The sequence below is a fragment of the Nematolebias whitei genome, chromosome 7, assembly GCF_014905685.2.
Source record: "Nematolebias whitei isolate Nwh7 chromosome 7, NemWhi1, whole genome shotgun sequence".
Taxonomy (NCBI): Eukaryota; Metazoa; Chordata; class Actinopteri; order Cyprinodontiformes; family Rivulidae; genus Nematolebias; species Nematolebias whitei.
Window position 1 is genome coordinate 43,650,394 of NC_056504.1, and position 14,522 is coordinate 43,664,915.

Genomic DNA, 14,522 nt, shown 5'->3' on the forward strand with positions numbered 1-14,522 from the left:
TATATATATATATATATATATATATATATATATATATATATTTTTTTAACCTGAGTGAATAGCCACCCAAAGCATTTTGAGTTCCAATTTTGAGGGAAGTGTTATTGTTGTTTTAATTTATGCAGGTTGTTGTGATGCTTAGGGCCAAAATCTTTGCACGTGACGTTGGTGTTAAGTTGTTCTTTCTGTTAGCAGAATATTTTTTGAACCAGTTGACAAGTTTTAGTGAAACTTTCATTTCAACACAATTCAGTTCAGTTTATTTATAAAGCACCTTCACACCAGAAGTCGTCTCAACACACTGTACAAAAACATTCACATACATTTTAAAAGCCAAGTAGTAAAAGTTACCTATCTAGGGAGGCCAGCAGACAGGTTGACTCTTTACTTCGTGTAGTCTCCCATCCTGAGCAAGCACAAAGGAGACAGTGGAATGGAAAAACTCCCTTTGAACATGAAGAAACCTCCAGCAGAACCAGGCTCAGGACGAGCGGCCATCTGCTTCGACCGGCTGGTGCTTGAGAGGACAGGAAGGAGAAACAAACACAGAATGACAGGTCCAGGTGAACTTTCTACTGGAGAAAATACAAAAAAAACAAAAAAACAACAACAACAACATGTAAATGACAGAAATTATTACAAATACAAACAGGTAGAGTACAGCAAAACAGCAGCAGACTGAAGAAATGCACTCAATTTCAGCAGTCTAAGCCTATAGCAGCATAACTAAGGGATGGCTCAGAGAACCCAAGCCAAACCTAACTATAGGATTTATCAAAAAGGAAAGACTTAAACCTAAACTTAAAACTGGACATTATGTCAGCCTTGCGGACAGAATGTGAAAGCTGGCTCCACAAGAGAGGAGCCTGATAACTAAAAGATCGTCCTTTCGTTCTGCTTTTGGAAACTCTAGGAACTGCAAGTAAACCTGCAGTTGAGGTGCTCTGTTAGGAAAATATGGAACAATAAGATTTGTAACATAAGATGGAGCTAGGTTGTTGAGATATTTGTATGTTAGAAGTAAGATTTTGACTTCAGTTCTGAATTTGACAGTGAGCCAATAGAGAGAAGCTAAAACTGGAGAAAAATAATTTCTTCTATCAACAATTATTAAAACTCTGGCAGCAGCATTTTGGATCAGCTGAAGACTTTTTAAAGAGGTTTATGGACGTCCAGCCAAGATGTGATGAATGCATGAATCAGTTTTTCCGCATCACTTTTGGACAAGATATTTTTAATTTTAGTGAAGTTGAGTGAAACTTTCAGGAAGTAACCATTAGTTGCACCTCTACGTCTGATTAACTTTTGGAGTTCATCCAATGTAAAATGGTTGCTCCAGTCAACTAATTCTAGAAATTATAAAAAAATAACAAAAATTCACTCAGTTAGATTATGCTAAAATTGATTGACTATATTAATAATGTTTTCTTTTACTTAATTAATTTTTGTAGATTTTACTTTTGAATGTTTGCCACAAACGGCACAAGTGATCTTCTTCGTTCTCTGCTCGTTGCTGATCCTCTCACTGCTGCTGAACATCCTTTGCTGCAAGTTGAAATGTTGTCCAGGTAAATTACATCATGTTCTTTCCAATGACAGAAAACAAGTATATTTTTGTTTCTAATAAATATATCATTTTTATGCTGTAACAGGAAAAGCGAGAGGTCAGCTAAATAAAAAACAAAGGTAGGTCACCCACATTTAATGAAACTATACATCTTTGAGCAGAAGTTCACTTTTAGGTTTTGTCTCTGTGTCAAATTTAAGACTGAGTTCGAGGCAGATGGAAGAGAATCCGATTTATGGAAATCTAAACTACCCAGCTACAAGTAAGGGCTCTGTGTGAACAAGTGTTAGCAGGTGCACATGTGCAGGTATTCAGAGTCATGTTGTCCACAGGTGAGGCTTTGTGCACAGAAGCTGCTCCTCTCCACCCGTCAGTCAGCTCTTCATCTTTGAGGAATCCCCAGAGAGTCAGTCCAGACTCAAAGGTAGAGCGGTTACACAGTCAGGTTGTTGGCTCCTAGAAAAATGATGCATATGAAGAGAAACTAGAGAAATTGCATGTGAAAATGCAGTGTGAATGCTTACTGCAGAAGAACTTGCTGAAAATCACTGAAATTAGCTAAAAAAATATGCTGAAATGTAGCTGAAATGAAAGAGAAAGCCTAAATTAGCAGAAGAAAGCAGAAAGAGCACGTATTTGCAGAATTAGGTTTAAATAAGCAGATATGAGCATAGAAATTAGGACAATAGCTAAAAAAAGATAAAATGAGCATGCAAAAAAACATCTAAAAAGTAGCCAGAAAGGCTGAAAGAAACTTAACCTACGAGCAGGAAGTGAAAAAGCTGAAATGAGCTTAAAAAATGTAGCATTAGCTGACAAAGCTAAAATTTGCATGAAAACATCTAAATAGTATACCAGAAAAAAACGAAACTAGCTGCAAAAAGCTGAAAGGAAGATAACAAGCTGAAATTAGCAGAAAGAAGTTAATTAGGCTGAAAGGAGTAGGAATTACTAAAGAAAACTTGAATTGATCTGAAAACAGCTGAAATTAGCTAGAAAAAATTCTGAAAACTTAGCTGAAAAGGTAGAACAGGCTTAAATTAGCATAAGAAAGCAGAAGGAACACATTTACACAATAAGGCTGAAAGAGGCAGAACTGAACATAGAAAACAGCTGAAAAGTAGCTAAAACAATGCAGAATGAAGCTTAAATTACCAGAAGGAAGTGGAGAGAGCACATTTTTGCTGTATTAGGCAGAAAAAAGTTGAAATGAGTGCAAAAAATGTGACATTAGCAGAAAAAGCTTCAATTAGCATAAAACAGCTATATAGTAGCTGAAATAGTAGATAAAGCTGAAAGGAACATAATAAGCTGACATTAGCAGAAAGAAGTTAGAAGAAGCACAAAAATGTTTTAGTTATCTAAAATGAGCACAACACAGCTGAAAAAAACAGATGAAATTAGCTGAAAGTAGCTGAAAAAAAATTAAATTTGCACAAGGAAGCTGCAAGAAGCTGAACCAGAACAAAATGTGAAAGGAGCAATAAAAGGTTTAAACAGATCTAAATATCTGAATTATGTAAAATGAGCTCATTCATTTTCTGTTAGAGAAAAGTGACAGAAAAGGCTAAATGTTTCAAAAAGCTAAAGTTGCACCAATACCAAAAGTCCTATCACCCTTCCCCTGAACAAGCTGAACGTTTTCATATATGATTTGCTGAAAGAGCTTGAAAACTGCAGGACATGAAACAAGCCGAAATACGTGCAGAAGAAAAATAGATCACAATCAGCATTCACACATTAAGCTATTTGTGACAGAGTAAAGTCATGTCGTGTATCCTGTCTCATTCATTATGCTTTGTTTGTTTCTGTTTACATCCCAAAATAACCAGGACTGCTACGCCAACCTGGCACTGAAGGCTCCCAGGTCTAAGTCAGGTCACAGTTCTCCACAGATCCAGTCAGGGCCCCCTGTAGAGGAGCCAACAGAGTCTGAAAGAGGAGCGGAAGGTCACACAGGCGGTGTCTCCACCGTGTCGGAGCTGTATTCTTCTGTACAAACTCATAAAACCAAAACCATCCTCTCCACGGACAGCGCAGAGGAGTACACAAACCACCTCTGAGAGGAGGACCCGTCCATGTTCTGGTGAAAGGTTCTGAGCTGTCACCACCAAATGGCGCTGTTTGTCTTCTCAACAGTCAACGTCCTGGTGTAAAGTAGGACACCCTTGTGTAAAAGTACTGATTTTATAAAGTGAATGGGCATTTCGATGCAAAAGTCTCTGCTTCTATAGTTATACTTAAATAAAAGGTTCTGAATAAGAGTGGCAGATCAATTTCCCACTACATTGTGTTAATTATTGGCCAAATGTGTTACAGTCTGGAATTGATTTATTTGCCAGCATAAATTTTCCATTAGAAGTATTCAAAGTTTCAAACTTCAATCATCAGTAGCAAAAACTGCATTTATTTTAGTAATAGTGTTTATTAGTGTGTATTTGTCTATTGTTGTCATCACTTTTTGTTAAAATTCAGGTCTCTCTTGTAAATGAGTCTCCGAGGCTCAATGGGATTAACCTGTCTAAATAAAGGTTGAATGAATTTATTTATATTACTATCATAACTGCGAGGGAACAACACCAAAGCAGGACTGAGAAGAACAGGCTTCAGACAAGTCAGGAATAAAAGTTAGGTTTATTTACAGGAGAAATTGTTAAAAAGTTAATTTACAGGAGGCTCAGGGGAAACAAATGGAAAAGGAGGAGGACTGGTAAAGGTTCCAGAGAGCAGGTTCTAGAGAAGATGGGAATGTTTCAGTTTCCGTCAGGATTGTCAACAAAGAGAGGAGGGATCCCAGAAGGCACTCAGGGGGCAACTGGTTCCTTTAGGTCCAGTCCTTACTTTGGAAACACTGGAGCCATATACAGTAGAGTCATACTCCAAAAACAGGAGGACTGGTAAATACAGTTTCATCTTTAAATCACTTCTTGGTCTGCTGCCTTCGTACATCTCCTCCTACATGTCTCTGCGTGAGTGCAGCTACAGCGTGCGCACTCAGGACATTATTACCTGCAGGGTTCCCTCAGTAAGGACCGAATTAGGCAAAAGGGCCTTCTCCTATACTCCGCTCCTGTTTCCTGGAATATCTTGCAGAAAGATCTGAAGCTCTTGATCTTGACCTCTCCATGTGGCTTCAAACATCTGTTAAGTTCCTGGCAAGAACCAATGCAGACATGTTCCTGTTTTTAGTTTTCTACACCACATTATAATCTAGCTGTTTGTTTTTTTTCTCGCTACTTTTCCTTTTGACTGTCCTTTTGGTTGCTATTTTGTTTTGATTTGTTAAAAAAAAAAAAAAAATTAAATTTGTATGCCTCTTTTGTGACTGTCTAATGTTGTCGCTGTTGTCCACTGTTTTCATCACTCTTTGTTAAAGAAATCAGGTAAATGTAAATGAGTCCCTGAGGCTCAATGGGATTAACCTGTCTAAATAAAGGTTGAAGGAAAATATGATTTCAATTCTCAAAAACACAGGACGGCTGCCACTATACCAACTGAAATAACGTTGCAGCGTCAGAACACTGAATCCTCTTTATAAACCTCGTTAAGCTCGTTAACAGGGTTGACCTCAGCTGCTGCTTAATGGTGCCGATCTGCCACGAGGCAGAAACCCTGCAATCACACTAACAGGTTCTGAATTTTATCCACATACGGGCGTAAAAACGACCCTCCAAGTATCCACGAAACCTTGTTCTGGTGGCTTAAAAAAACATTTGACCAACCCACTTCTGATTATAGTAGCCGAAGATCTAAAGTTTAAAAAATGATTTTTGAAATAGTCCTAAACAGGTTTGTATAGCCTGCTTCGTATCACATGACTGTTATTTTAATTAGATTTTTCATTCTACAATCAATATTTTTATTTATTGGTTATATTTATAGGTTTACAGCCTCATTTGACACGAGTGTCAGTGCTGGAATAAAAATACAGTTTTAGTTCCTCTGCGACAAGTATTTATTTCTGTCTGGATAGAGTGTGTGAACAGATTGTGAACAGCAGCCGATCTCTCACTATAATCAAAGTCTGAGCTCTCTGTCAGATTTCCTCACAATTCTGCTTACGGTATTAAATTATTAATTAAACAGTGGCTTAAAACTAAAAGTAACAAAAGACTAACTGAAAGTGAAATGTAGCAAAAGGCTAGCTAAAAGGAGCAAAATGGTGGCTAAAAGCTAATAGGAGCAAAACTTTCACTGAATTAAAAAAAACAAAAAAACCTCTTCTAACATGGACATGTACCGTAAAAGTTCGGTTGCGTGTTTTCTTTGGTGACATTCTTGTTAATAACAGTTATATCTCAAAGCTAAATATCATCAAAACAAAATGGCCTCCGTCCTCTGAGGGTCACCTGCCCAGTCTGTGACCTAACTTCTATTTCTGAAAGTTGGCAGCCCTGGTTTAAAACTTGTTCATCATATAAACATGAACTGAAGTACAGCTTTTGAGTAAATGTACAGTAACTTTCCAACCTGTTGTTCAAAAAAAAAAAACTCTTAGTGAAGTAGAACAGTCACTGACATTGTTTGGAGGTAAAGAGCATTAAAGGACTTGTGTGATTTGTGTACAAGTGCTGACTCAGCTTCTGGTGCCATACATTTCTGCTCCCCTTTAACTTTAATGTTTCTCTCCGAGTTCCATATGTTTAAACCTAACAACGACTTTTTACTCTCATCTAAACTGAAATAACTTCAACGTAACCCCTTTAACCCAGTAAAAGTAAGTGTTTTTGACACATAAATAAACACCAGTTTTTCAGTTCTCTTTTCCAAGCAGCTTTTGAAGTTGTGACATTTAAACTTCTTGACAGATCTTTGCTGACACGTTATATCTATCACATGACTATATTTACTGTGGCAGCGGTAACAGTAAAAGAGGCAATAACCAGTGTGGGAGATAAGATACTGTGCCGTAAACTGGTCGTCCAATAGATCAGAGGAAAGGAACAATGGTTTTCTTTCTGTTCTTGTAATCATTTATTTGACTGTACTTATGAATGAAATGTATTCAAAATGTAAGTCCTCTTTGTATATGAGTAATGATAAAAAATACAGAAACTAATTGATCTAATAACTAACTTAAAGTTTTAAACATTAGGATTTCATTTGTTGTTCTAAAACATTAATATGGGTAAAAATCTGATCATATATTTGTGATATTGAGTAGTTGATTAATATGTTGCTTTTTGATGAAATTAACGAACATGTTAGTATTATTTTAAATGTACAGTGGGGGTCTATGCTACAAAACAGCCTTCAAATAATCAGGGTGTCCTTTCAGGTCATGTGATTATAAAGGTTTTGCTGCTGCATCACAGCAAGAAGGCTGCGTGTTCAGTTCTCTGCGGGGCCGTTACGTGACTCTGTACCCCTCCTGTCGTCGAATGACTATTGGAAACAGGCACCAGCTGACCCCCCCAGCCCTGAACACAAGCTAAAGCAGATACAAATGGATGGCTTTAACTATCAGAATTCTGATGTTTTTAATCTTCAAAAAGTCATCAGCAAGTTTTGTTTGCAGCTTTATTAGAAGTTTGCTATTTCTAAAGACATGAATCTGAAACTGCATGTTTTTAACAAAAGAAAAAAGTAATTCTGTGAATAAATCACATTAAAAGCATTTTGAAAGCTATAGACTTCAACAGGACAGCGGGCACAAAACAAAACAAACAAAAAAAATGGCAGCTCATATAAACTTGAAAATGAACTGGTTAAAAATAAGCTGAGTTTTTGTACTCTGTTGAACCGAAATGAAGCTGTCCTGATGCATGCTCAATAATCCAGGTAGAAAAATCTAAAAATAGTTAAATCTGGTCCTCTGGACATTCAAAAAAAATAAAATTGTAGAAACGTTTCGTCTTTCATCCGAAAGACTTCCTCAGTCTGAGGTGCTGTGTTCAGCCCAGTCTCCAAAGTGAAGCTGACGTCCTGTTTTATCTAATATAAACATCTTTGTTTTAGATGATTTGACTATTGTTCGGTCATTCAAATCTGAATCAAATATAAATGGAAGGTCCACAACCGTATTTGTGGTTGAATACTAAAAAAAGAGAATAGCAAAAAAATCGATTGGCTGCCAAATGGCGGCCGCGGGAGCGTGCACGGGAGGACTTTAACAAGATTAACACTTAAAAACAATTATTTGTTTGCTCAAAATTATAGCAAAGGTGTGTCTCAGTTGAACTTTTACTTAATAAATGCACTTTAATGGTCAAATTAAATTCATTTTGCTGGGGCGGTGCAGCGAAATGAAGCTGATTTGATGGTTACTCCAAGCGAGTTGGACGAATGTGGCTTGGTTTGGCAAGTGTCATTAATAGCCACTTTTACTTATTATATGACCCAACGGCATGCCACACACCTCGCGTACCATCTAGCGGTTAAAAATGGTAGTGTTCAATATTTTTAGTCAGAATGAATGAAAACGGTCATATCTCAGCCAAAAATTGGTTTATAAATATGGAAAAAATACATAAATAAGTCACTTGGCGTATAAGTCGCAGGGCATGCAAATTATGAAAAAAACTGTGACTTATAGGCCAAAAAAGACCGCATATTAAATGACAACACTGAAAGCCACTAGGAGCTGCAGTAGTTTGGTGGTCCGTACAGGCTCTTGTAATCCTGAGGTTGCGGGTTCAAACCCAGGTTGCATCAGGAAGGGCATCCAGTGTAAAAAAATGCCAAATCTGTCAAGCGAGTTCACTCGCTGTGGTGACCCCTGAAGACGGGAGCAGCTGAAAGAAGCTTACTACTATAAAATTGAAAGTAACTACTGTTCTGAAAAGTTCCTGATCAAAGATCTTAAACTTCCTGCAGTAAAAACATCATATTAACACAAAAATATGACAACATCAAAGCCACATTATCAGTCCGTGAGTCTTATGCTGTTCAAACAGACAGAACTTTGATTTTCTATATTCTCCACGATTAGATAAGAGTCTTTTTGGTCCCATCAGTTCATAAAAGGCACCGAATGTCTCCTCAACCCCTCGTAATCACAGGACACAGTATAACTCCATCAAACAGAACTAATCTATTTATTACTTAGCATGTAATATTGCTTTTAGTATTTTATTCACACGCTGTTGATTTGAACCAGTTTATTATCTAACACCAAGCTTTCTAAACTTAATCATTAAGGGACAATTAAACAACATTAGATAGTTAAAGTGCAGTAAATAGTGGATTTTGATTACATTATAAAACGGTAATAAACGTTCTGGAGTAAATAAATAGTCCCCGATGGAATAGTTATTAAAGAAGCATTTATGGGTCAGCAACACTTTTTTTCATATATTTAATTAGAAAACATAAAAAATCTTGTCCAGATTGTTCAGAGACTCTAACTGAGAATTAATCTGACTTTTCTTCAACTGTGTTTTTCTCTTTGTCTCTCTCCCATGAAGCTTAGACTGGTGAAGAATTGGGGCAACAGTCACTGTATGCAGTTTGTGAGGACGGCCTGCTCCTGGTAGATTTACACATGTCCCATGTTCCTTCCATTCCTTGATAATGGAGTTACCAGAACTCGTGGGGATGCGTAGAACTTTGGAAATACTTTTGAGCTCATCTACTTTTCAATCTTTTCTCTGAGTCTGGTATTATTTTGTAGAAATTTGATTGACACTTTTTCTTTTACCTTTATGTTAAGAGGGCACATTTTTATATCGACCATAACTTATGTATGACAATAAAAGCACAAAACATCCAAGAGTGTGAATACTTTAAGTGCTGCCATAACAGGGAAGGCAGAGAAGGAGCAAAAGTTGAATTTATTGAACACACTTATAGCAAAAGAATAAAAACAAGACAGGAAACCGTGAAGAATAGCCCGGACAGAAGGCAGAATGAACTCATGTAAGGCGGACAATCTTCATCAAAAGGCTGCTTAAAACAAGAACTGAAGCAAAAGACACGAGTAAAGCACATAAACACGTGCTTTAGACATTGGAAACATGTTAGAAACCAAGACTGAACTAAACCAGAGCTAGAGGCCACAGAACACAACACTACTTGCTGTTAGGTAGCAGAATTAACATTATTTGATTGTGGAATGCAAAATGTTACTTGTTTCTTTAAAACAAGAATATAGTTCATTCTGATCTCTGCAGCAAGACAAAGGTTAGGCTGAAATATTTGTGTGTTAAAACAATAACTTAACAGTGTAAAAAAAGACATTTATATTAAAACTGGCTGCATTTCAAAGGCTCCAAACGTCAGACTTTGGTGTTTACAGAACTTGTTTTTTCGTTCTCCTCCAAGTCGATACAGTTTTTGAGCGGCTCGGCGCTTTCGAAGTCGGAGGGCATGTTGAAGAACAGCTTGTCGTCAAAGCAGTCCTCATCAGACGGCGGCGCCATGAACGGCAGCTTTATCACCAGCCCGGTGAGCAGCCCGCCGACTGCGGATGCTGCGATGGTGGAGAAAACAGCCGCCACCTGATAGAGAGCCTGTTCCTGCGCGGTACGGCCCAGGCCCGGCTTCAGACCGGGGATCAACTCCTGCAGCTCCAGCAGCTTGGGATCCCCTTCAGGTGGAGCACGGTGGGAAAAGATCTCGTACAAGCTGGGCCCGTAGGTCTCCTCAGACGCCAGGAGGATGGCGCAGATTCCAGCTGTGGATGATATGAGGCCCGTGAGCCCATGGAGGTTATGAATCCCACACTGGTCCTGGATCCTCATACGTTGGGCCAAAAAAGGGGTTAGATACTTGTAACCGAAGAAGCAGGCGATGCAGCCCATGACGCCCAGGGCATATGCAGCTACAGGAGATATCATCATGTCCACAGAGGCTCCTACAGTCACGCCACCCGCCAGTGTCACATTCTGGATGTCTGCCATCGTGAGCTTCCCCCTTTTGTTGAACATGGCCGAGAGAGCAAACGCCGTGATGGTTGATGAGCTCAGGCCTATAAACGTGTGGAGGATCGCTCTGTGTTGGTCATCACCTTTAAAAGTCAGGGCAGAGTTAAATGAAGGCCAGAACACCCAAAGGAAAAGGGTTCCCATCACAGATAAAATGTCAGAGTGGTAACTCGTGTTCTCCTTGGGGTGTCCTTTGTTCAGACTGGGGCGGTAGAGCACGAATGTCACCCCGAGGCCAAAGTAACAAGCAAACAGGTGTATGAGGATGGTGCCTCCTGCATCGTTGATCCTGAGGTATTTCAGCACAGCCCACTCTGTCACTGAAAAGACCGAGATCTCCAGCAGGGCCATGACCAGGAGCTGAACGGGGCTGGTCTTTCCAAGCACAGCGCCAAACGAGATGAGCACCACGGCGCAGGCGAACTCAGCGTTCACCAGGTTGATCACCCCTAGGTGAATTTTACCGTCGTGGTAAAACTGGAAGAAACCTTGGATCAGGATTGCCCACTGGATCGCAAACGTGGCCGTGAAGAAGTTGAAGACCATTCCGCCGAAGCCGTAGAAGCGGAAGAAGGCCAGGAGACAACCAAAGCCGATGAAGATCATCACCTGCACATCGGCGAAGTATGGGTAGTCACGGTACAGGGAGTTCTGCATTGGGTCGGTCTCGTTGTTCTGCAGCTTTGCATTTGAGTTGTCATCGTAGGTGACAAAGATGGCATAGAGAGCTACCATCACCACCTCCAACACCAACACCAACACCGGTAACCGCACCTTCAAGCTCGTTGGCGAGTTCATGTTGATGCTCAAAAGAAGACAGGACACAGGCGCCCTCGGCTGCTGCAGCACTCCTTTAAACCATTTCAGTCAAGAAGATAAGAGCAGCTAATAGCACTGGTTAAACATCTTCCTGGTCTAGAAAGAGGACAAAGTTATTTAACAGGTCAGCGTGTGAGGCGTTGACGCACTTTAATCCCCCAGATTCTTCACGATAACCTTATCTCTCCTGCCGTTTTTCTTTACAGTCGGTTTTAAATTATGATTTGTTCACGTCGCGGACTGTTTAGTAACAGTCAACAAAATTGGAGTGGATGTTTAATTTGTAATTTAATAAGGTTTAGGTGAAATTTAGAATATTATTCATAGGAGCTGAAGTCATACCTATAAAGAGAAATGCAAGGAGGAAAAGTAATTTGTTTGTGATCTTTCAGACACAGGGGGAAGAAGGTGAGCTAGAACATGACAGAGAGTTGGGAAAAGGCCTATTTCCATTGATATACATAGATCCCATCAAATTAATGCATAACATCATGTTTTGAGCCATTCTATCAGAAATAATACAAAATTCTTCAGACGTTTGAGCTCTAGTAACTCTTCTATAAGACTGGACAGCCTGAACTCTCCATGTTTCCCTGCTTCCAACTTACTAGTTTTTCTTTCTTGAACAACTTGTGAACATCAGGCAGTTCAGACTGGGAACACGCCACATGCAAGAGCTACAGCTTACCCACCCATAAAGCCACCACAGTGTGGCTTCAAATTCCTGCATTGAATCAGATTTTTTCTTCTTGCAACACGCCAGTTTTGAGGGTAAAACATTCACAAGATTATATGTTCCCATTCTGACTTGACACTGTGAAAGAAGAATTATATTTCATTACCTTTATACCTGACATAATCTATGTTTCATATAGTTCAATTCAATTCAGTTTATTTATATAGCGCCAAGTAACAACAGAAGTCATCTCAGGGCACTGAACAGAAACATCTATACATACATTATAAATATCAATTAGTAAAGTTATATATCTAAGGAAAGAAGGAAGGAAGGATGTCAGCAGAAAGGCAATGGTGGAAAGGAAAAACTCCCTCATAACAGGAATAAACCTCCAGCAGAACCAGGCTCAGGACAAGCAGATAGTCTGTGTTTCAAGATCATTGTATTTTATTATGAGTGTTTGCAAATCAGGAGCCCCTAAAATCCTTGTTTTGTGTGTCGGCTTCCTGAAACCTTGGGAACGGATGTCCTGCAATTGCATTATTTCAAATTCATTATGTCCTTTTTCTTTTGTCCTTGATTTCTTTCTTTTATAATAAATGCCACAAAAGATGAACGACTTGTTTAATTCTTTACTGAGGGCGGCTGTGGCTGAGTGGTTAGAGCAGTCGTCCTCCAATGCGAGGGTTCAAATCCACCAGCAGTCGCATGCCGAAGTGTCCCTGGGCAAGACACTGAACTCCTCATTGCCTCTGATGTGTGTCCCATCAGTGTATGAATGCGATAAAGCACTGATTAGTCTCTTTAGAATGATTTGTTCATTTAGCTTTGTAGAGATCTAGTAGAGTGCTGTATGAATGGGTAAATGAGGCACAGATTGTGTTGTAAAGCGCTTTGAGTATCTCGATAAGATAGAAAGGGAGAACTGAAGAAGATGGCTGCTGGATAGGAGAGGTTGTGCAGACCTGGCCTGCAATCTATTGAAAATCTATTGAATATCTAAAATACAACTCAACATCCAAGCAAATGTTAAAGGTTTGCACTTTGATATTCAACTAATGTTTAGATTTGTAGGATCATTTCTGCTATTTTTCAACTTTTAAGCACCTTTTGACTACATGTGCTTTAACAACCAGCAAAGGCCTAGTGACCTACCAGGATTCTCAGCAGCTAACAAGCAGTAAAAATGGCTCCGAACTTGACAAAAGACATGGAAGAACTTAAACTATCATTGAATGTCATGTCAGAAGAACTGAGCAAGGTGGTGAAGCAACAAACAAGCCTGATGCGTTTGATCGGAGAATTTCAACAACTGAAAGCAATTATTAAAGAAAAGGATGAGAAGATTGAAGAGCTGGAAAAAAAGAGTGGAGGACCTGGAACAGTACACAAGAAAGGACGATGTGGTGATATCTGGACTTAAGACGACACACCGCACATATGCAAGAACAACAGCAGAAGACAATAAAGGGGAAGACGCACCACCAGATGAACTGCTGTCACTGGAGCAGCAAGTCATCAGGTTCTTCAGCAGTAAAAACATTTCGCTGGATAGTAAAACTGTTGCTGCCTGTTACGCAGTGCCGCCAAAACAAAATACAAGCATGGATAAACCGAACAAAAGACCAAATATCATCATTCGATTTGTGAGCACAAAACACAAAATTGAACTGCTAAAAGTTGTAAAAAAAAACCTTAAGGGTACAGATGTGTTTGTAAATGAGCACCTCACAAAGAAGAATGCAGACATTGATTACCAAGCGAGGATTCTGACAAAGGAGAAAAAAATACAAACCACATGGACAAGGTTTGTTAATATTTGAACAAGCTAAAGAGAAAAGTAAAGTAAAATCTAGATGCATTTCAGTTATCGGTGTGAAACTTTGGAATGAATTGAATGATGATTTCAAATAATATGTTTTTTGGTGACCTTTAAAAGAGCCTTAAAATGTAAAATTATAAAAGCCTATGGAGATGTTATGGAGATCTATATATGTATTGTGTAACCATGTATGTAATGTGAGTATATGTATGTATTATCTACATGCATTTTTAAATATACGGTAAATGTCTGTATGTGTATATGTGGACAGTAGATATCTGTCATTATGTAGACTGCTGAGTCTATGAACAGGGTAGGCAAATATAAGCCTTGGCTTCAGCCTATTCCTTTTTTGGTAAATTATTGATTTACCATTTTATATTGCTTTTCCCTTTTTTTGTAATGCTTTTAATTTACCAAAAATAAAGTTGAGTTGAAAGGCACTAGGGCAGCACGGTGGCGCAACTGGTAGAGCTGCTGCCTCTCAGCGAGCAGGTCCCTGGTTCAAACCCCGGTCCAGGGGCCTTCTGGGTGGAGTTTGCATATTCTCTCCGTGCATGCGTGGGTTTTCTCCGGGTACTCCGGTTTCCTCCCACAGACCAAAAACATGCATGTTAGGCTGATTGGTAACTCTAAATTGTCCCTAGGTGTGAGTGAGAGAGTGAATGGTTGTTTGTCTCGTTTGTCTCTATGTGGCCCTGTGATGGACTTGTGACCTGTCCAGGGTGTACCCCGCCCCTCGCACAGTGATTGCTGGACATGGGCACCAGC

The 14,522-nt window shown here is 39.2% G+C and overlaps 2 protein-coding genes across 2 annotated transcripts in view; both read right to left on the bottom strand.

The window, feature by feature from the left end:
• The window catches only part of LOC119411943 (serine/threonine-protein phosphatase 6 regulatory ankyrin repeat subunit C-like), a 1,101,338-nt gene that overhangs the window by 268,836 nt on the left and 817,980 nt on the right, over window positions 1–14,522 (bottom strand). The window lies entirely within an intron of this gene.
• On the bottom strand, window positions 9,784–11,229 carry LOC119411953 (ammonium transporter Rh type B-like). The gene has a single exon (XM_037678926.1). It carries the CDS (start codon window positions 11,227–11,229, stop codon window positions 9,784–9,786), a length of 1,446 nt encoding a protein of 481 aa, XP_037534854.1.

Bases quoted from the DNA above. Each gene is read 5' to 3' on its own strand.
- LOC119411953 (XM_037678926.1), bottom strand. From the start codon at position 11,229: ATGAACTCGCCAACGAGCTTGAAGGTGCGGTTACCGGTGTTGGTGTTG.